Source organism: Piliocolobus tephrosceles, chromosome 11, assembly GCF_002776525.5.
Source record: "Piliocolobus tephrosceles isolate RC106 chromosome 11, ASM277652v3, whole genome shotgun sequence".
In the NCBI taxonomy this organism is placed as follows: domain Eukaryota; kingdom Metazoa; phylum Chordata; class Mammalia; order Primates; family Cercopithecidae; genus Piliocolobus; species Piliocolobus tephrosceles.
This window is the reverse complement of record NC_045444.1, coordinates 94,170,058-94,193,300: the sequence shown is the minus strand read 5'-3', so window position 1 is coordinate 94,193,300 and position 23,243 is coordinate 94,170,058. Positions and strand designations below refer to the sequence as shown.

General features: G+C 43.2%; 1 protein-coding gene across 2 annotated transcripts in view; it reads right to left on the bottom strand.

Moving 5' to 3' along the window:
* The window catches only part of CCNYL1 (cyclin Y like 1), a 46,664-nt gene extending 28,070 nt beyond the window's left edge, over positions 1-18,594 (bottom strand). For both annotated transcript variants that reach the window (XM_023219758.1, XM_023219768.1), the window contains exons 1-3: positions 18,012-18,594; positions 2,676-2,750; positions 681-715 (exon numbers count right to left, since the gene is read on the bottom strand). In XM_023219758.1, the coding sequence (XP_023075526.1) occupies positions 681-715; positions 2,676-2,750; positions 18,012-18,231 (330 nt within the window). In that variant the 5' untranslated portion in view covers positions 18,232-18,594. The remainder of the gene's footprint in view (positions 1-680; positions 716-2,675; positions 2,751-18,011) is intronic.
* Between the last annotated feature and the right edge of the window lie 4,649 nt (positions 18,595-23,243).

Sequence of the window (23,243 nt, the reverse complement as noted above, 5' to 3'; positions counted from 1 at the left end):
AAAAAAAAAAAAAAAAAAAAAAAAAAAAAAAAAGACCATGAAAGCAAGGAGACCAGCCAAGGGATACTCACGGCATTTGACTGTGTGAGTTAGTGGAGGCTAGGAAAAGAGACATGCAGACATGCTCAGATTTCAGAAATATTTAAGAGAAACAAAGGATGTACAAGGAGGAGACAGTGAGAATAACACATGACTCAGCAGTGAATAATATCTGTATAACAATGTAAACATCAAATACTGATTTAATTGAAAATGTGATATATGTGGGGGGAATAGAGGGAAGAAAATAAGGTCACGCACGGTAGAGTGAGGAAGCTAAGCTTTCACCTGCTATGACAGGAAGTCAACATATAGTGCTAAAAATGAAGTTAGCTATTATAATTTTGTCACTTGATTTTTAAAAAGATTAAAAAATTTAGGTAAAAATATTTAAGGCAGCTATTTATACCACAACCAAATTACCGAAATTTAACTTAAATGTCAGAAACCCTGAACAAATGGGCACACTAAGTCAAAGACTTTCCTGCATCTGATTCCTAGGAAAATAGAAATGATTTAGAAAATCCACAAAAAGAGGACCATACTAACAGTATTGGGTCCCCATTATATTTTTATGGAATCACAGCAGACATACTTTTAATTCAATTATTAATTTCTTAACTTTCCAACTGTTTACTTACATGGTTTAAATGGTTGCTCTTCCTCTTTTCTCGCACTAAGAATAAAAAAAATTAGCTGATCAATTCTGATATAAAAGCCACAGTACAAAAGTAGTTGCTGATCATCTGATTACCAATATATAAAATGAGATAAAATTCCATTTAAAAAATAATTTCCAACAAAACTCATCATTTAAATCATCTGGCAAGGTGAATCCCATAAAATAAAATCTAAAAACTTAGTTTTACTTTTTGACCTAACAGATATTCTACTACATAGAAATGAAAGAATCCCTATGTACAAAAGAAAGGGGCAAAACAAATTATGCTTAATGAGAAATTTAGCTAATAGGTTTCCCTGTTGCATATCTGAAACATCATCCAGTAGTAGTTTTTAATTCTACATTTAAAGGTCGCTTAATTACCAAGATCTAACTGCTGACAGCTCTAAGAACCAGTTTCTGACTAGGTGCCAATCTCTAGCTGCACCACAATCCCTGCAAGCATCCTGAACCACTTACTGGTCATCTACTAATATGTTACTGAAAAAATAAACGGGTCTTTACACAAGTATAAAGTAAACTACCTTAAATTTAAAAGTTAAAATGAATGTTAACCTAATTGAACATGGTATATTCAGCAAATAAAAGCATTTCAACAAAGGCCAGAAGAATAAAAGCTCCAAGAGGGACTTGGACCACGCTTTGTTTCCTACACTGCCTCTTCCTTTGATGCTAGACAAGTATCACAAGCACACACTCCTTACCACTGAAGAAAGAGGAGCATGGGATAGCTCTTCTTTTACTGCTTCCACACTCTGCATGTGTGAGAAGCCTGTGGCTCTGAAAGAAACTAAGAAATACAACTATCCTAACCAGAAATGACCAGCTCAAGACAGATAAAAGTCCACACAAGCTTCGAAAATGCAGCTTACAACCCTGCATTTTGTATTGTGTTGCATTACTTCAAATATTACAGAACCCCCGCTTCTTGTAGTTGAAATAAACTGAAAAACCTAGCTGTGTACAGCTTTTTAGCAAACAAATTAGGACTTAACATAATTTTAAGGAAGATAAACAGGAGTACAGAAAAATACAACAGTTCTGATTCTCATCCTAAAACAAGCAAGGCAAGGAAAATGCACATAAAGTTTCGTTTGCTGAGGCTAACCTTCTGGGAAACACCATAGAGCATGTTTACATTTACATTACATTAGGATGGAAAAGTGAATAGCTTAAAAGTTCTGAGTAGCATAAATTTGAATGTGATAGGCTCATGTGGTTAGAGCATTGTATAAAAGGAAGCCAAAATCAGATTCAATCCCTGTATACAAACTGATTTTTTTAAAAATGTGTTCAAATGAAACCAAGCTGCAACTTAAATCCTATCATTCATCTTTAAAATGTACTCTTTTGGACAAGGGAAGGAGGTCAAAGAAGTGTGTAGAAATAAGTATAAATCCATGATACTGGCCGGGAGCGGTGGCTCACGCCTGTAATCCCAGCACTTTGGGAGGCTGAGGGCAGATCACTAGGTCAGGAGTTTGAGACCAGCCTGGCCAACATGGTGAAAACCCGTCTCTAATAAAAATACAAAAATTAGCCGGAAGTGGTGGCTCATGTCTGTAGTCCCAGCTACTTGGGAGGCCGAGGCAGGAGAACTGCTTGAACATGGCCCGTGGAGGCTGCAGTGAGCTGAGACAGCGTCATTGCACTCCAGCCTGGGCAATAAAGGCACTCCGGCCTCTTTAAAAAAAAAAAAAAATCGATGTTACTAAATCAGGTGGCCATTAATTGTGTTGATAAAAAGGTGACAAAACCTGTAAATAGAAGGTCTACATGTTATTACTAATCACAACTAAAAGAAAGTATATCATATATTAAAATAAGTGAACATATGAAAAGAAAAATTTAAACGAATACATCAGTTCTTCTAAAATGCCTTCTATAATACATCCAATAAAATAGAAACAGTTTTCAGTCTTTTCCTTGGAAGGAAAAAACAGTTTTGTCTTACCATCTGTTTGAGATTTGCTCAGGAAAATTGTGCTTGCCCTTGGATGGTCAGAAGGGTTTGACTCCAAAGCTAAATCTACAAAAGAGGAGGAAAAAGATGTGATACTTTAGGTGAGTAGAAAAGATGATTTCTGAAATAGATACACATCCATTTTAATCACTTTTAACAGTCTTCAGAGAAGTTTTTAGTAATAAATATGACGGAAATAAAGACAACAATACAGAAATACTCCTGGGGAATGCAAAACTGTAGAATCTCTCCACACATGTGGAACAAAACCAGGCTGTGTCAGAGACTTTTAATAAAAAATCTGTGCCTAAACAATCTGGTACAAGTGTTACCTGAATCACACACATACCCTCCCCTCCTTCAACTTAACCACACTCTCCTCTCTGCTGCTATTACTAGCACATTTCAAGAACAATCTCAAGTAGCAGGTGATGCTGTGGCCAGTTACTGTTAGGCACCAGCTCAATACATCAAATATGGTAAAACAAAGAGTTGTTTTTGGCAAATGTTCTTTAGACAATCAAATGGCTAATTCTAACTCCATTCAACAAGTGAACTAATTTAGTTAGCTGTGGTTTTTTGGGGGGCTATTCATCATGGCAGATTTAAGAGGACTGAATAGAAGTTCTGTGTTCTAATACACAGGAACATGTCAGAAAATTATTAACTTTTGCCCTCAATTTCTCACTTCTTCCTTCTAACAGTATGGTTAATTTGGTGTTACATTAAGAGTATGTTTTGAAGCAGATCTTAGGGCTGTTTCTAAAAAATTTTGCCCCTATCTATGTCATGATAAATCTGCCTGTAGTCTACCTTGCACCAAAGTTGGATAATATATTTAGGTAAGACTACAAAACAGACTCTTGAATTTTCATGAAATAAACTTTGTCATTATATGGGATAATAAAACCTGTCATGAGGGGAAAAAAGAAAATCTATGGTATTCTTCAGCAAAGTACTCTTTTTTTTTTTTTTTTTTTTTTTTGAGATGGAGTCTTACTCTGTCACCCAGGCTGGAGTGCAGTGGCACGGTCTCGGCTCACTGCAACCTCCGCCTCCCGGGTTCAAGCAATTCTCCGGCTTCAGTCTCCCAAATAGCTGGGATTACTGATGCCTCCCACCAGGCCAGCTAATTTTTGTATTTTTAGTAGAGATGAGATTTTACCATGTTGGCCAGGCTGGTCTCAAACTCCTGACCTCAGGTGATCCACCCACCTCAGCCTCCCAAATGCTGGGAGTACAGGGGTGAGCCACCGTGCCCGGCCCAGCAAGGTCCATTTCAAGCCACTTATCTTAACCAATCTTGTAAGAAACTGGGCCAAGATCCAGAGTAACAGTTAAAGTGGTATTTCCCAAAACTACATATTAATGTAATTGCTCTATTTTTTAAAAAGCGGTTTAGTGGTCAAATGACAATATACTCTATCCCTGGGCTCTTACAAAATCAAAATGCACATTGATATATTAAAAACTAATCAGTCTAGTAGTGATTACTGTCAAACTCAGCATTTCACAAATTTATCTACCTAGAATCCTTTACTCTCTTCCAAGTAATTTGGTTAGAATCTTACATGAACATAATTTTGGGACTTCCTGGTTAAAAAGAATTATGAATCATCCATTTTAATAGTACTGCCAGATCACTAAAAACTTACATACCTAAACCAATTGCTTTATTCTCCATGGAAATTCTTTGACTGAACTTTATTAAAATGCTTTTAGAGAAAACTATTCTTATGTAAAAGACCCACACAAAAATTATGTTTAAAGTTTTTCGGCCGGGCGCGGTGGCTCAAGCCTGTAATCCCAGCACTTTGGGAGGCCGAGACGGGCGGATCACGAGGTCAGGAGATCGAGACCATCCTGGCTAACACGGTGAAACCCCGTCTCTACTAAAAATACAAAAAACTAGCCGGGCGAGGTGGCGGGCGCCTGTAGTCCCAGCTACTCCGGAGGCTGAGGCAGGAGAATGGCGTAAAGCCGGGAGGTGGAGCTTGCAGTGAGCTGAGATCCGGCCACTGCACTCCAGCCCGGGCGACAGAGCAAGACTCCGTCTCAAAAAAAAAAAAAAAAAAAAGTTTTTCCACATCTTGAAAAGATGATGTGACAATGTTAAGCTACTTGGAAAAATAAAATCATTTGTGCACAAAATGACAGGCAGAGACTTTCACAGCTGCCTCTACCTAAAGCTTCTTCTTCTTCTTCTTTTTTTTTTTTGACAGAGTCTCACTCCGTTGCCCAGGCTGGACTGCAGTGGTACAATCTTGGCTCACTGCAACCTCCACCTCCCAGGTTCAAGCGATTCTCCTGCCTCAGTCTCCCAACTAGCTGGGACTACAGGCATGCATCACCATGCCCAGCTAATTTTTGTATTTTTAGTAGGGACTGGGTATCACCATGCTGGCCAGGCTGGTCTCAAACTCCTGACCTTGTGATCTGCCCCCCTTGGCCTCCCAAAGTGCTGGGATTACGGGCGTGAGCCACCACACCCAGCCTCTACCTAAAGCTTCTAAAAGGATTCCTGACTACTTCCTTTCGAAAAGAAAGCAAATATACCGCTACCATTTGAATCTAAAAAATAACCTAATGTTTACAGAAGAAGCCATATTACGAATCAGTAGCCACGTCATGATAAATTTAAACAGGAATTTTCAATGGAACTCCAGGAAAATTAAGTACCAAAATCAAAGAGGAGCAGGCTTCACACACATACCACTCTACCCACCCCCACCCCCACCAAACCAAGATGTGCTACTATGTAATATAAATTTCTTAAATATAAGAAAACCAAGATGTGCTACTGTGTAAATATAAGAAACATTCAAGGCGGCTGGGCATGGTGGCTCATGCCTGTAATCCCAGCACTTTCAGAGGCCAAGGCTGGCGGATCATGAGGTGAGGAGTTCGAGACCAGCCTGATCAATCCAGTGAAACCCCATCTCTACTAAAAATACAAAAAAATTAGCCAGGCGTGTGTCGTGTGCCTCTAGTCCCAGCTACTCAGGAGGCTGAAGCAGAAGAATCGCTTGAACCCAGGAGGCGGAGGTTGCAGTGAGCCAAGATCATGCCACTGCCTTCCAGCCTGGGTGACAGAGTGACACTACATCTTTTTTTTTTTGAGACGGAGTCTCGCTCTGTCGCCCGGGCTGGAGTGCAGTGGCCGGATCTCAGCTCACTGCAAGCTCAGCCTCCCGGGTTTACGCCATTCTCTTGCCTCAGCCTCCGGAGTAGCTGGGACTACAGGCGCCCACCACCTCGGCCGGCTAGCTTTTTGTATTTTTTAGTAGAGACGGGGTTTCACCGTGTTAGCCAGGATGGTCTCGATCTCCTGACCTCGTGATCCGCCCGTCTCAGCCTCCCAAAGTGCTGGGATTACAGGCTTGAGCCACCGCGCCCGGCCTGACACTACATCTTAAAAAAAAAAAAAAAAAAAAAAATCCAAGGCAGCTAGTATAAACAAATGATAAGATACAGAGAAAAAAAGCCAAATTAGCCCAAGTAACAAGCTGGCACTCCTTCAACTCAGGGGTTTTAGGGTGGACATGTGACTTACAGCTGGCCAATCAGTTACATTTCTCTTGGGACTTCCCAGGAACCAGAGGATAAAGGCAGGGCTGTACTCTAGCACTGTGAGACAGCCAGGAGCTGCCACCCGTGGTTCCCTCTGCCATCATGAAGGGTGTCTTTTCAGGAGAGATCAACAGAAGAGCAGAACTGAGACAAGTTCTGAGATCACTTAATTCCTGGGTCAAGTAGTCCCAATTGACTATGTGAATCCCTGGTTATACATTTTTTTTTTTTTAATTTTTAACTATTTTGAGATAGATTTTTTGAACTTGCAAGTAAGAGGCCTGGTTTATCAACAATACTGATGTGATCACACTAAAGGTGGGGATAGATAAAAGCCTCTAACTCATTCCTTTAATATCTTATGAACAGAAATTTGCAAGAGTCAAAATAATGCTTCATTTGCAAATTACAAACAAACAAATTACAAATTATAAACTCACAACCATTATTTTAAGTTGCTTTCCTTTTTTTTTTTTTTTTTTGAGACAAAGTCTCACTCTATCACTCAGGCTGGAGTGTAGTGGCCTGATCTCGGCTCACTGCAACCTCCGCCTCCCAGGTTCAATTCTCCTGCCTCAGCCTCCCAAGTAGCTGGGACTCCAGGTGCATGCCAACATGCCCGGCTACATTTTGTATTTTTAGTAGAGACGGGGTTTCACTATGTTGACCAGGCTGGTCTCGAACTCCTGACCTCATGATCTGCCCGCCTCAGCCTCCCAAAGTGCCAGGATTACAGGCGTGACCACTATGCCCAGCCTTAAGTTGCTTTTCTTATGCATGTTAAAAAAATAGCTCTAATCCATATACAACTTACGTCTTATTTTACAAATGATCTCCACTCCAATGGAGAATATTTACTGTGCAATGGATAAATGATGGTCCATCAAGTGTTATTCCTATACTCTACTCAGCCAATCCCATATTGTTGCGGACTTAGGTACTTACAAAGCTCTGCTCTTAGGAGGAAAACCTTCAATTTTATGGTATTTTAAAATTATTTTTAAAATCTCCTTAGGAAAGATTTTTCACAAAAGTGGGATAATCAGACCAAAAGGTCAGATTGTTTTCATCACTTAGTATATTGTGCTCAGTTGCTTTCTAAAGGAGTTAAGGGTGTATTAGGATATAATGCCACCAATTATATCAGTTTTAGCTTTGGATGCTTAAAAAAAATTCCTATTGATGTGAATGAGGAACATCACCATGGCTGTAACTGGCATTTATTTATTTGATACAATTTCCTATATAACTTGCACTAACAAATACCACACATTGCTATTTTACAGAATGGACATTTAAGCCATTAGGCTGAGGCAGGAGAACTGCTTGAACTCGGGAGGTGGAGGTTGCAGTGAGCCGAGATGGTGCCACTACACTCCAGCCTGGCGACAGAGCAAGACTCTGTCTCAAAACAAAACAAAACAAAACACTCCTAAGAATGTTTGAAACTAGAAGAAATGATTTTTGATATCATGGTTAGGGATTACGTCTAAAATTGTATTTTAAGACCCACCATTTTTGTATTATCAATTTAAATTGCAACTTAATTTGAAAGCATGATAGTATGATGGGGGGCAAGTAAGACAAAAAAAATTAAACTCAGGTCTTAATATAAACACCCCTCAGGAGAAGAAATCTATAAGATCCACTGACATTGAACACTGCTTTTCCTTGAATCTATCAGCCATCTCAATTTCACAGATGTTAATTAAAAATGTAAAAATATGGAACTTAGAATAAATGAAATGCATTATTAAAGGCCAAAAGTGTTAAAATTATGCAATTGTAAACTGTAAAGAAATGATTTTTCTTGTCAATATATTAAAGGGAGAGGGCAGCAACCAAGAAAGTAACTGACAGAAGCAGCATATTTCAGAGAAAGAGACTGATTTCAACATACTGATTTCAATATATCCCAATTAAACAGGATATATCAGCAGTTTCTGGGCCAACTGCTGGGCATCTGTTTATTTAAAGGCTTACTGCATTTACTGACCTGCTCTATCATAATGCACAATGTATTAGTCTTAGGTCCAAAACACAAACATTTCAAACCTCCCTATTATGATGTAAAGTCTGAGATTTTATCTAAGTCCCACGTTCCACCCATCAGGTACCTGATGGGTCTTGAGCTGCCCTGCCTCATCTGAGGTCACACAGTACACAGCCAAGCTCCAATCTCATGCTCAGTCATTTCTTGCTTCGGCTTTCCCAGCTTCTGACAATCCCAAATCTGGTTTCCAAACCACTTCTCTACCTCCTTCTATGTCAGCGTTCACTCTTGCTTTAACTGACTTTTACTCCTCAATCTATGTTTTAGTGATTGTGACTGAGCTGTGACACTTCATATGCTATAGTATATCTTTCTCCCTTTATGTATTTCTGGGATTACAGGTGTATTTCTTAATAGCACTTAACTCCTTTTTTAGACTTTTAATCATATTTCTGGGTGGAGTGCAGTGGCTCACACCTGTAATCCCAGCACTCTGAGAGGCTGAGGCAGAAGGATCACCTGAGGACAGTTCAAGACCAGCCTGGGCAACACAGTGAGACCCCCCATCTCTACAAAAATTTTTTTAAAAGATCAGCTGGGTGTGGAGGCACGTGCCTGTAGTCCCAGCTCCTTGGGAGGCTGCAGTGGCAGGATAGCTTGAGCCCAGGGATTTGAGGTTACAGTGAGCTCTAAGGGCAGTACTGTGCTCCAGCCTGGGCAACAGACAGAGTTGAGACCCTGTCTCCTCCAGAGAAAAAAAAAATAAAAGTCTGGGTTATAAGTACCTCCATTTTTCATTATCCAATATTACCATTTTAACTCTACAGCTTTATTAACTGAAAACAAGGTGGAAAAATGGCAGTATCCAAAGAAGCCCATGAGTCATTCTATAAATTCTAATCCTATACGCCATATATCTGAAATTTACATTCTTGATCTACCTAGCCTTTTATTTTTTATTTATTTATTTTTTTGAGACGGAGTCTCACTCTACCGCCCCCCAGGCTAGAGTGCAGTGGTGCTGTCTCAGCTCACTGCAACCTCTGCCTCTGGGGTTCAAGTGATTCTCCTGCCTCAGCCTCCAAGTAGCTAAGACTACACACACGTGCCACCACACCCAGCTAATTTTTGTATTTTTAGTAGAGAGGGGGTTTCACCACATTGACCAGGATGGTCTCCGTCTCCTGATCTCGTGATCCTCCTGCTTCAGCCTCCCAAAGTGCTGGGATTACAGGCGTGACCCACCACACGACCATACCAAGTCTTATCTTTTTAAACCTTGGAAAACGTAGTCCCAGCTACTTGGGAGGCTGAGGCAGGAGGATCACTTGAGACCAAGAAGTGGAGGCTGCAGTGAACCATGATCACACCACTGCACTCCAGCCTCAGCAACAGATAAAGACCATCTCAAAAACAAAAAACAAACTAAAAAACTTTGGAAAACTTGATTTACACCTCTCAAAGCCTGTCTTCTCATATGTAAAACAAGTATAATTCCTATACTACCTAACTCAAAATACAGTGAGAATAAAATGAAATGCAAGAGCAGTTGCAATAGGCCGAGTGCAGTGGCTCACATCCGTAATCCCAGCATTTTGGGAGGCTGAGGTGGGCAGATCACCTGAGGTCAGGAAATCAAGACCAGCCTGGCCAAGATGGCGAAACCTCATCTCTACTAAAAATATAAAAATCAGCTGGGCATGGTGGCACATGCCTGTAATCCCAGCTACTCAGGAGGCTGAGGCAGGAGAATTGCTGGAACCCAGGAGGTGGAGGTTGCAGTGAGCCGAGATCGTGCCACTGTACTCCAGCCTGGGCGACAGAACTAGACTTCAGCTCAAAAAAAAAAAAAGAAAAGGCAATTGCTATATACCACATAATGCACAATAAATTACAAAACAAAGTTTTCACAGATTAAAAGTAAAAGTGAACAGTCAGCATTTACTGGAAAGCCCATACCAAAATAACATCTTGAGGAAATATGCACTTTGGCTACCTCTGAAATTAAGGGAAAAACAGTCTCACACCACCACCAAGAATTCCTGTCAGTGTGGTTGTTTTAAATAAGCAAATACATATTATTCGTTACAATAATGTAAGAAATAAGATTACTGTACGTTCTCCTCCTTGTTTTTTTCATGTAACATATCCTGGATATCTGGGTATCACGCCATAGCCATAGCAATAAAGAGAGATTTGTGTGTTTTTTTTTTTTTTTAGCAGCTCTATAGTTCTCCTCTGTATGGATATAACAGTTTATTTTACCAGTTTCTAACTAGATATATTATTTCCAATATTTAGCTACTGAAAATAATGCAACAGAGCCTTATGCACATGTTATTTCATATTTATGGGGTATGCCTTCAGGATAAATTCCTTGAAGTAGAATTTCTGGATTAAATGCATTTGCAATGTTTGTGATTATGCCAAATTCCCCTTCACAAACTCAAACCACTTTGCACTTTCACTAGCAATATAGGAATGCAACTCTCTTTGCAGCCACACCAAAGAATGTATTGTCAAGTTTTTGGATCTTCTCCCAACAGCAGAGAAGTCACAGCATAGTTTTCTTTTTTTTTTTTTTTTTTTTTTTTTACAGCATAGTTTTCATTTGTATTTCTCTTAAGTGTGAAGCTGTGTTTACGGATCATCTGCATTTATTTTTCTGTGACTTGTCTATTCATCACTTTGTTACCTACTTTTGCAGCTAGTCTGGTTTTTTTTTTTTTTGAGACAGTCTCACTGTCACCCAGGCTGGAGGGCAGTGGCGCAATCACAGCTCACTGCAGCCTTGAACTTCCTGGGGTCAGGAGATTCTCCTGCCTCAGCCTCTTGAGTAGCTGGGACTATGGGTGTGTGCCACCACACCTGGCTAATTTACTTTTTGTAGAGGCAGGGTCTCATTATGTTGTTCAGGCTAGCCCCAGCCCCCTCCAGGGCTCAAGCAATCCTCTTGCCTCGGTTTCCCAAACTACTGGGATTATAGGCATGAGTCACTGTCTGGTCTTTTTCTTAAACAACTGAAAATACTGGCGGGGTGCGGTGGCTCACACCTGTAATCCCAGCACTTTGGAAGGCCAAGGTAGGTGGATCACGAGGTCAGGAGAGTGAGACCATCCTCACTAACATGGTGAAAACCTGTCTCTATTAAAAAATACAAAAAATTAGCCGGGTGTGGTGGCACGTGCTTGTAGTGCCAGCTACTAGGGAGGCTGAGGTCAGAGAATCACCTGAACCCGGGAGGCAGAGGTTGCAGTGAGCCGAGATTGAGCCAGCCTGGGCGACAGAGTGAGACTCCATCTCAAAAAAAGAAAGAATTAAAAATATTTCCCAGGCTATAATCCTCCAATGGTTTCCTATCACAACTAGAGTCTATATTCTTTGCCAAGGCCCACTATACATACATGGACTTAACCCACCATAGTCCTGGCATCCTTTTCACTCTTCTGCAGCCACCCTGTGTCTTTCTGTCCTTTGCCAAAAACAAGTTTGCTCCCATTCAAGGAACTCCAAAGTAACTATCCATCTGCGTGGACCCCTGGCTCTCGCCAACCATCCTCACAAGGCTCCCTTCTCACTTTTAGGACTGCTCACAGGTCACTTAAGGAGAGCAGCCATCTTTCATCCCCACAACCCCCATGTAACTGTCCTCCTCCCCAATCCATGACTCTATTTTACTTTTTTCCCCAGCACCTCACCACCTAACATTCTTGATTATTCATATATTATCTATCCCTAGCTCCCTCTAGAACGTAAGGATCAGAGTTAGAATGAGGCTCTGTCTCGTATACCACTGTTTGCCCTGAATCTGGAACACAGCCTGGCCACCTAAAGGTACTCAATAAACATGTTTCAGCACCCCCAAAACTAGTCAAGTTTCTCCCAGTTTTCCCACATCTTGTAAGACTTCTTCTAACACTCTCTCAGCATCAAATCTTTTAAAGTGGTAGCTATTCAGAACTAAAGATAGGCTACCAAGAAACAAAAAATATTAAATGATGAATTCAAATGTCCAGGAAAAAGTCAACGCTAACTCCAATTTGGCATAAGAACATTTAATACTAAAATATCTTAACTACAAAAATGACTCAACCCATAGATTTAACTTAATTCTATAGGGAGGTACAAGGCATCAGTCATCAAAATGTGTTTTGGTACCCTTGAAATCAAATGTAATGAGTCTGTGTATGATGTTACTATAAAAGATGCCCATTCATAAAGGATAGGTAAATAAATGATACTCCAACCATCTGATGGTACACTAAGCAGTTATAAAAAGGCATGCGATAGAGCAGGGTGCCCTAGCATGGAAAGATATACTGGAGCACTCTCTGGATGGCAAGCAGTGGTTTAGGAATTTATGATATTATTTCACTGCTATAAGTTATGAAGCAGCTCATACAGAATGATCTCATTTTTCTAAAATAAAATGTTATATTCATATGCATACAAAAAAATCAAAAAGTCAATACCAAAATATTAATCAAAGTTAACTCAGTATTCTGAGTATAATCAATGACTTTTCTGTATTCTCCGAGTCTTTTACATCAAACATATCATTATTCAAAAAAGCAAAAAAAAAGGGGGGACTTAAAATAGCTACTGGAAAGAGGAAAGATCTGTTGCTCAGAGGTTTTTCCACATCACATTGCCAATTCTTTCCCTACCTTCACCCATCAAGGGAATGGAATAGAAAGGGTCACTTCAGAGAGCGCCTTTAGTCAGCAAATTAGCAAAGCTCCTAATGTCAGAACATAAAAGGCTCTATGAAAAGTCGAGAGTATTAATAAAATTGGACAATAAGATCTTACTATCTTGTGTTACTGATACTACCATCAGTTATGTTAGACATACATTAAATAAAGGCATGGTAGTAGAAAATACTTTTGAGTCTATCTGAAATGTTTAGTAGGTTCTTAGGAGCATCTCTTTGAAACAGCTTGACCAGACCAGGCGTGGTGGCTCACGCCTGTAATCCCAGCACTTTGGGAGGTCGAGACAGGTGGATCACCTGAGATCAGGAGTTCCGGACCAGCCTGGCCAACATGGTGAAACCATCTCTACTAAAAACACAAAAAATTAGCCGGGCATGGTGGCACACACCTGTAATCCCAGCTACTTAGGAGGCTGAAGTAGAGAATCGCTTGAACCCAGGGGGCAGAGGCTACAATGGTGAGCCAAGATCACACCATTCCTCTCCAGCTTGAGCAACAAAAGCGAAACTCCTTCTCAAAAAAAAAAAAAAAAAAAAAAAAAAAGGGCTGGGCGCAGTGGCTCACGTCTATGATCCCAGCACTTTGGGAGGCCAAGGTAGCTGGATCGCTTGAGGTCAGGAGTTCAAGACCAGCCTGGCCAACATACCAAAACCCCATCTCTACTAAAAATACAAAAATTAGCTGGGCATGGTGACACACGCCTGTAATCCCAGCTACTTGGGAGGCTGAGGCAGAAGAATCACTTGAACCCAGGAAGCAGAGGTTGCATTGAACTGAGTTTGTGCCACTGCATTCTAGCCTAGGCAAGAGTGAAGCTCTGTCAAAAAAAAGAAAAAGAAAAGAAACAGCTTGAAGAACAAAGCCGAGCAAAATTTATGTATGATTTTTGTCTAAGTAACAAAAATAATTCTTCATTGTAGAAAAGCTAAAATTATTTTTTGTTTTTTTTTGAGACAGAGTCTTGCTCCACTGCACAGGCTGGAGCGCAGTGGCACGATCTCAGCTCACTGCAACCTCTGCTTCCCAGGTTCAAGCGATTCTCCTGCCTTAGCCTGCTGAGTAGCTGGGATTACAGGCGCCTGCCACCATGCCCAACTAATTTTTGTATTTTTAGTAGAGACGGGGTTTCACCATGTTGGCCAGGCTGGTCTCGAACTCCTGACCTCGTGATCCGCCCACCTCAGCCTCCCAAAGTGCTGGGATTACAGGCGTGAGCCACCACGCCCAGCCAAATGTTTTACATCTAAGTAAGAATTTCTGTTTCCAGGGAGACTGATATAAAATTGTCTGAAATAAAGATACTAAAAGCAAACTTTCAATGTGTCTATACTTTATATTTGGTGTTCTGGCCATGTTTCTATGGAAACTTATGAATAATAGGCAAATGCCGAAATTGAGATTTCTATTATCACTTTATTGAATGCCACAAAAATAAATTGAGACAAATTGAAATAAAAATGTATGTCATACTAATATACAACGGCAAATTCTGTGGTTACAAATTCTCTTTTTTCAACTTTTCTGATTTAGCACTCCTTACCATCATCTTTTTTTTTTTTTTTTTTTTGAGATGGAGTCTGGCTCTGTCACCCAGGCTGGAGTGCAGTGGCTGGAACTCAGGTCACTGCAAGCTCCGCCTCCCAGGTTCACACCATTCTCCTGCCTCAGCCTCCCAAGTAGCTGGGACTACAGGCGCCTGCCACCACGCCCGGCTAATTTTTTGTATTTTTAGTAGAGACGGGGTTTCACCGTGTTGGCCAGGATGGTCTCGATCTCCTGACCATGTGATCCGCCCATCTCGGCCTCCCAAAGTGCTGGGATTACAGGCGTGAGCCACCGCGCCCAGCCTCCTTATCATCATCCTTAATGCTTAATGCCTGGCACTTTACCTTCCCTCTTGCCAGCTTCCCCTAACATCCCTCTGTCCAGGGCATTCTGAGCTTCAATGCACAGTTACCAGAACAAACTCTTCAAATTTATCAACCTGTTTATTTGATGGGTATATTTAGGCCATTTTGTTATCTCTACTTTTATTCTTATCCACAGAAATGAATATATAGACATAAGACGGGGCCAGACAAGATGGCACACACCCATGGTCCCAGCTATTCAGGAGGCTGAGGTGGGAGGACTGCTTGAGCCCAGGCCAGGAGTTCGAGGCCAGCCTGGTCAACACAGTGAGACTCTCTCTTAAAAAATAAAAAAATAGAGATGTAAATGTTGAATTTGAATTGTGTAAAACAAACTTTGAAAGGAACTAATCAAGACCGAAGTAAGTTCTCAAATACAGGACTACTTCATGGGTAAAATACATGATGAATTCTGGATTTTTAATTAAAAGTTTTTTTTTTTTTTTTTTGAGACGGAGTCTCGCTCTGTCGCCCGGGCTGGAGTGCAGTGGCCGGATCTCAGCTCACTACAAGCTCCGCCTCCCGGGTTTACGCCATTCTCCTGCCTCAGCCTCCCGAGTAGCTGGGACTACAGGCGCCCGCCACCTCGCCCGGCTAGTTTTTTTGTATTTTTTAGTAGAGACGGGGTTTCACCGTGTTAGCCAGGATGGTCTCGATCTCCTGACCTCATGATCTGCCCGCCTCAGCCTCCCAAAGCGCTGGGATTACAGGCTTCAGCCACCGCGCCCGGCCTTTAAAAGTTTTTAAAGAACTGAACTTGGCATATCTCATCTCCATGTCAGTCTGAGAACTGAGAACCTCAGTTCTGTTCAGTGGCCGTCTTACATAGTCATTCCAGATATCTAACTCTTCATTTCTTCATTAGCAACACGGGGAATATACACAGGCCTTATTTTGGAAGGGCTAAATTAAATGTACATGAAAATATGTATTTTCAAGTACACTGGGTGAGAGCCTTATTTGTGGCTCTCACCCAACACCACCCATCCATCTACTAACTGGTGTGTAAAATCACTCAGAGGCTTACCTGGCACCTCTCTAAGAGAGCATTAAGTTTTCACAAGTACTTACATGCTTTGTGTATAAACGTACAATCAATTAACTCACATAATACATTTGTTCATTCTTTCACAATGTCTGAATATTCCACAATGTGAGTACAGTAGTTCCCAGTTACGAAGGCATGTCCATTATGAAGCTTAATTATTATTTTAAAGAAATTAAGAGCCCAAGCAAAGTTTAAATAGAAGAGTTCTAACATTTCCTCTATAGTAATGAAATCTCTGGCATTTAAACGAAACAAATGAGCCCACTGGATTTAAACATCTTTATGATACAATGTTTTTCTACTTCAAAGGAATTAGTTTTTATTCAAGAACCACGCCGTTGTCCGGAATTATTTTTACCTCATCTCTTTCCAAAATTCTAGAGGCAAAAAACTAAACGTTTCCTCTCTCCTTACCCCTACCCCAACGGTTTAGACTCTGACGAACTCCAACATTCTCATCTCTGACCAGGATTCTACTGGCAGGACTGGGAGGAAGGAAGGGGAGCCACGGAAACAAACACTTTTGAGCAGGCAGCGTCTAGCATTTTAACTTCCAAACCATTACATTATAAATTAAAGTCTAAATTTATATTTTGTCTCTTTTGAAACTTCTTTTTTTTTTCTTTTGAGACGGAGTTTCGCTCTGTGGCCGAGGCTGGAGTGCGGTGGCCGGATCTCAGCTCACTGCAAGCTTCGCCTCCCGGGTTTACACCATTCTCCTGCCTCAGCCTCCCAAGTAGCTGGGACTACAGGCGCCCGCCACCTCGCCCGGCTAGTTTTTTTTTTTTTTTTTTTGTATTTTTTAGTAGAGACGGGGTTTCACCGGGTTAGCCAGGATGGTCTCGATCTCCTGACCTCGTGATCCGCCCGTCTCGGCCTCCCAAAGTGCTGCGATTACAGGCTTGAGCCACCGCGCCCGGCCTCTTTTGAAACTTATAACCATGAACCACCCCACCTCTCTTTTAGAACAAGGAGGTAATGAAGTCTGTTAAGTCACCGGAGAATGGCTGGAGATGTATTTGTCACCGTGGGAATTTTAAAGCAATCAGAACTTGGTGGCTAAACTCTGAGTTAAAAGCAACCACTAGGCGCGGTGGCTCACGCATGTAACCCCAGCACTCTGGGAGGCCGAGGTGGACCGATCACGAGGTCTGGAGTTCGAGACCAGGCTGACCAACATGGTGAAACCCCCCTCTCTACTAAAAATTCAAAAATTAGCTGGGTGTGGTGGCGCACGCCTGTAATCTCAAGTTACTCAGGAGGCAGAGGCAGAAGAACCTCTTGAAACCGAGAGGCGGAGGTTGCAGTGAGCAGAGATAGCGCCACGGCACTCCAGCCTGGGCGGGGGACAGAGTGAGATTCCGTCTCAAAAAAGCAACTTTTCTGCACCACTGGTAATAACCTCTCACACCCTTCACAGTCATTTTACTACCCCCCCCCCCCAATTTCTTTCTTTCTGTGTTCACATTATAGTTGGAAGGAATAAAGCAGCTTCTTTCAAGCCGACTTAACCTATTAGGAATACCATATAGTGTCTCCTATGACAACCTCTATTTTGAGTCTAAATAAGAAATTCCCAAACATCTGGGTCTAAACTGTCGCGGGCATCAGCTACCTTCACGGATGGAAGGAACAATCAGACCCTTACCTGGTTCCTTCACTTAGGTATCATCTGGATGGGTTGCGGGAATGGGATGAGTACTCTCAAGTTGAGGTATTTGAGTTTCCATTGAGAAAAGGAAAACAATATGCCCCAAAAGTCTTAGCAAAGTCCCACCAGACAATGAACAGAGCTACAAACAAGAAGGGTGGCGGACTAGAGGGTCCCAAGCCGGCTTGAGAGAATGGAAAGAGGGAGCAATAACTGGGCGTTAGGGTAAGGAGGAGGAAAAGAAACTGGCCAGACGCAGCAGGGAAAGAATAAAGGGTGGGGACGCGAGGCAGAGACAGCCTTCGTCCCAGAGCCCAGCCCCGGGAAAACCGGCCACCGGCAGGAAGGAGCCCGAGGCGGCAGATGCCTCCCGGGGGACTCTGGGGGAAGCGGCGGGCAGAGGTGAGCCCGAGGGCGGATGGCATCCGCCGCCTGCTTACCTTCGGGCATCTCGCGGTCGCTGATGTGCTGCAGGTGGTGGCCCTCGCCCTCTCCGAAATCCAACTCGGCAGGCTCCACAGCAGCGGGCGCTACCGCCACCGCGTCCCCGGACGCCGCCTCGTAGATGTCGGACGCGCAGTACAGCTCCGTCGACCCCGCGCGCCGGCCCAGCTTGGGGCTGGCATTGGGGGACACGCAACAGGTCAGCGTGTTCCCCATGGGGCGCCTCCGTTCCTCTCCGCCGCCACCGGCGCCTTCGCTAGCCCCCTACTCCGCCGCCCTCAGCAGCCACCCCCTCCCCCAACAATGGCGCGGCCGGCACCCGCAGCCCCGGGCTACGCCGGGGCTGCACCGCGCAAGCTAGCGCCGCCTCGTCCGCGGTTCGCCCGCCCGCCCCGCGGCCCGGCCCCGGGCAGGGCTCGGGCCTCGGCCGCACCCCCGCCGCCGCGCTGCCGCCGCCTCCCCAGAGCTGACTCGTCTGCGAGGGCGGTGACCAGCCCGGCTTATTTAAAAGGGGTGGGGAACACAACAAGCGCTGTGAGGCGCAGCCACTGCCCTGAGAGAGCGCGGCTGGAGCTCCTCCTCCTTCCGCCGCCGCCTACCGACTGAGGGCCGCTGGCCCTGGCCTCTGCCTGCCAACCGGAACGCGACCTGCGGTCACCTGGTTAAGAGGAACCAATCATGCTCAGAGTTCCCCCTCCGGTGCCCGCCTCGAAGCCAGGCACGTGACCCACTGCCCCGCCCCCGCCTGGCAGCTGCCCCGCCCCTCACGCCGCCAGCCCGGACTCCGATTTTCATTCATCGCTGGCTGCTGGGAGCTTTCCGGTCCTACTGGAAGCGCACGGGCATTTGTAACTGGAAGCTGAGTCAATGATTTCTGTACAAAGCCGTTATTAGTAAAGAGTGCGTTCCATTAGCAACTCTGTTTTTCCGAGTCTGACAACTTTCCTTTGCTCACTGAACTTGGTTACACCCAAATTATTAACTGTTCTTGTAACTAAATGCTCCGTCCTGTCTTCCAATGAGCGTTACTTTTCACCTGCAACGTGATCATAGCAACCCTGGAGCCCTGGTCCTACTCTCCATAAAGAGTTGTGGCTGTGGGTCTTGAATGAGACTCGAGGACACGTCACCCTTCCACTTCCTCGTCCATAAAATAGGGACCTAACTCGTCCCTGCCAACTCTGAAATGCTGGGACTCACCAACTGCCTTTTCTTGCCTGTTTCTCCCCTCTAGGCAGGGACTTCCAGATTTCCCTTCTTGTACTAAAAACAGCACATAAAGCACGATTTTCTCACGCAAAACTGAGAACCATGCAGTGGGGTACAACAGTCTTGATTCCGTGAAGATGGATAGTTACCATTTGGCAAGCACTATGTGCCAGTGTTCCAACTGTGGTGTATGTATTTAACCCTTAAAAACAATCACGGCCGGGCGCGGTGGCTCACGCCTGTAATCCCAAAACTTTGGGAGGCTGAGGCGGGCGGATCACGAGGTCAGGAGATCCTGACCATCCTGCCTAACATGGTGAAACCCTGTCTCTACTAAAAATACAAAAAATTAGCCAGGCGTGGTGGCGGGCGCCTGCAGTCCCAGTTACTCGGGAGGCTGAGGCAGGAGAATCGCTTGAACACGGGAGGAAGAGGTTGCAGTGAGCCAGATCAGGCCACTGCACTCCAGCCTGGGTGACAGAGCAAGACTCCGTCTCAAAGAAAAAAAAAAATTGTCTGAAATCCTAGGAATGTCATTAGATACCATTTTGAATGATCTTGTAGACTTGAGACGATGCCTATTTTAAGGTACAAAATAATGCCTGCGTTTAACAATAGACACACACAAAAATAGATATCTATGACCTTGAAAATTGAAGAATTTAAAAGTTGCTAACCAGGAAGATATTGGGAAGCATTGTTATGGAAATAGATTTTAAAACATTCTGAATGAAGGGAATATTCGAGAGAATTAAGAAAAAAAAATTCTATTCTATAACAGTGACAAGTCTGGGAGAGCAAAGGGAGGCAATAGGAGGAATGTGCTTTGAATTAAGCAAGAGTTTGATTCTGTCAGAGAAGCTGAGACTTTATATAGGTCCAGAGTTAACTCATACATTCACTATCCATTCAATACCTGAGCTCTTAGCACGTGTCACATACTTTTTAAGTGCTGGGGATGTTGCTTTCACCAAGATGAAAAAAGGCTCCTGTTCTTGCAAAACTTCCAGTAAGGGAGTCAACAGACAACGTTGGCCATCACCTCCACCTTCATGGCCTAGGATGGCTATTAATCTCCAGCTATTGGATCTTCATTCCAGACAGCAGTGTGGAGGAAGGAAAAAAGAAAGAAAAATTTGGGGAGGCGGGCATGGTGGCTCACACCTGAAATCCCAGCACTTTGAGAGGCTGAGGTGGGTGGATCACCTGAGGTCAGGAGATCAAGACCAGTCTGGCCAACATGGCAAAACCCTATCTCCATTAAAAATACAAGAAAAAAAAGGCTGGGCACGGTGGCTTACACCTGTAATCCCAGCACTTTGGGAGGTCTGAGGCATGCAGATCATGAGGTCAGGAGTTCAAGACCAGCCTGGCAAACATGGTCAAACCTTGTCTCTACTAAAAATACAAAAATTAGCTGGGCATGGTGGTGCCTGCCTGTAATCCCAGCTGCTCGGTAGGCTAAGGCAGGAGAATTGCTTGAACCAGGACCATGGAGGCGGAGGTTGCAGTGAGCCAAGATCACACCACTGCATTCCAGCCTGGGTTACATAGCGAAACTCTGTCTCAAAAAAAATTGCAAAAACATTAGCCAGGCATGGTGGTGCCTATAGTCCCAGCTACTTGGGAGACTGCGGCAGGAGAATCACTTGAACCCAGGAGGTAGAGGTTGCAGCAAGCCAGGATGGTGCCACTGCACTCCAGCTCGGGCAAGAGAGCAAGACTCTGTCTCAAAAAAAAAAAAAAAAAAAGAAGAAGAAGAAGAAGAAGAAAAAAGAAAAAAATTTGGAAAGCCCACATAGCATAGTGCTTACAAATCACTGGCTTAAAGCCTAGTCACATAGCCATACCTAGCTGCAAGGGAAGCTAAAAAAAAAAAACATAATCATATAGCTAGGGTGACTAATACAAAAGGAAGAAATGGATATTGGAAGGCAACTAGCAGTCTCTGCCACATTCTGTAAGGAAAAATTAAGGAAGTTTCTGTTTTAAACCAGAATAATAACAGGCCCGGTGTGGTGGCTCATTCCTGTAATCCCAGCACTTTGGGAGGCCAAGGTGGGTGGATCACAAGGTCAAGAGTTTGAGACCAACCTGGCCAGCATGGTGATACCCCGTCTCTACTAAAAATACAAAAATTTAGCCAGGTATGGTGGCACGTGCCTGTAATCTCAGCTACTTTGGAGGCTGAGGCAGCAGAATCGCTTGAACCCGGGAGGCAGAGGTTGCAATAAGCCGAGATCACACCATTGCACTCCAGGCTGGGCGACAGAGAGAGACTCCGTCTCAAAAAAAAAGAGAGAGAGAGAAAGACTAATAGCGATAAAATTTCATAGCCCTTTGCAAGACTATGTGAAAAACAAGGAATTTGTAATGATCTTTTCTTGAGCTAAGAAGACAGAAAAAGTGCAGAGAGGATTAAACTATAGAATGAGACTCCAGGTTAGATGCAAGAACAATTTTATGACAGTCAAGAGATCAGGAATATACAGTATATTGTGTGTGTGTTGTGACTAATTGGTTCCACCTCAGGTATCATAACTAGTTCTTCTAATATAATAAGATTTTGTGTGTAAGTTATATGTCCTTTTTTTCTTGGCAGAGAGTCTACAGTTATCATCATATTCTCAAAGGTAACTGTTAACAAAAATTTTAAGAATTACTGTTATGCCTAATATGATGTGGAACAGCTCAACTTCTCTCATTCCTGATTTCAAAAAATTCCAATCTGGATTTTTCAGTAAATTGGGCATACAGTGGTGCTGGTACCTATAATTTAGTAAACTGCCCAATTCTTCTTCCACTTATCTCTTTTCACTCCTTCTGAACTATTCACCTGCCTTCTCTCTTCTACAGCATATAGATTTGTTTCTGCCAAGTGAGTCAGTTGAGATGAGAAAGCTAATTTATGTGAAATTATGCTCTGAAAAAAAAAAATGGGAAGGGTGTTACTTTGCCATATCATCAGGGCAGATAGTGCTTATTGGACAGGTCAGTTCTTGCCCCAAATTTCCACTGTGATTACAGTTCCAAACATCAGGGTATTTTATGAGACAAAATCTAGGAACGGCTTGCAGTTTTAAGAGAGACTAGGAGCTTCCTTTTGCCTTCTTGGGCTCTTTACTCTTCTCCACCTTATAAACTGGTGTATTTGCTTCCAGTTTCATTTTCCTAGGTGCTGTGAAACGTCTAAAATCTTACTCAAGTCTAGCCTTTTCAGCCCACTGCTAGACTTCCTCAGATCACCTCCCAGTGGGGGTGGAAGATCCTTTTTTTTTTTTTTTCCAGAAGTGTCTGTTCAGGCTCCTGGTTTTCTAAAGCAAATGCCTGCTCTACTCCTAGTTCCAGTGACTATAATAACATGTTGTTTGCAGTTAACTAGTTTTATAAGAGAGCTGCCATCTACACTTGCTCAGGAAATAAACTTACTACAAAATTAATCTTGGAACAACACAAGTATAAATAAATAAACTAGCCAGGTCTGGTGGCTTATGCCTGTAATCCCAGCACTTTGGGAGGCCAAGGTGAGCAGACCACTGGAGGTCAGGAGTTCGAGACCAGCCTGGCCATCATGGAGAAACCCCATCTCTACTAAAAATACAGAAATTAGCCGGGCATGGTGGCAGATGCCTGTAATTCCAGCTGAGGCAGGAGAATCTCTTAAACCCGGGAGGCGGAGGTTACAGTGAGCCAAGATAGCACCACTGCACTTTAGCCTGGGTGACAAAGCGAGAATTTTTTTTTGAGACGGGGTTTTGCTCTTGTTACCCAGGCTGGAGTGCAATGAATGTCACGATCTTGGCTCACTGCAACCTCCACCTCCCGGGTTCAAGCAATTCTCCTGCCTCAGCCTCCCAAGCAGCTGGGATTATAGGTGCCTGCCAGCATGCCTGGGTAATTTTTTGTATTTTTTTAGTAGAGATGGGGTTTCACCATGTTGGCCAGGCTGGTCTCGAACTCCTGACCTCAGGTGATCCACCCAGCTCGGCCTCCCAAAGTGCTGGGATTACAGGCATGGG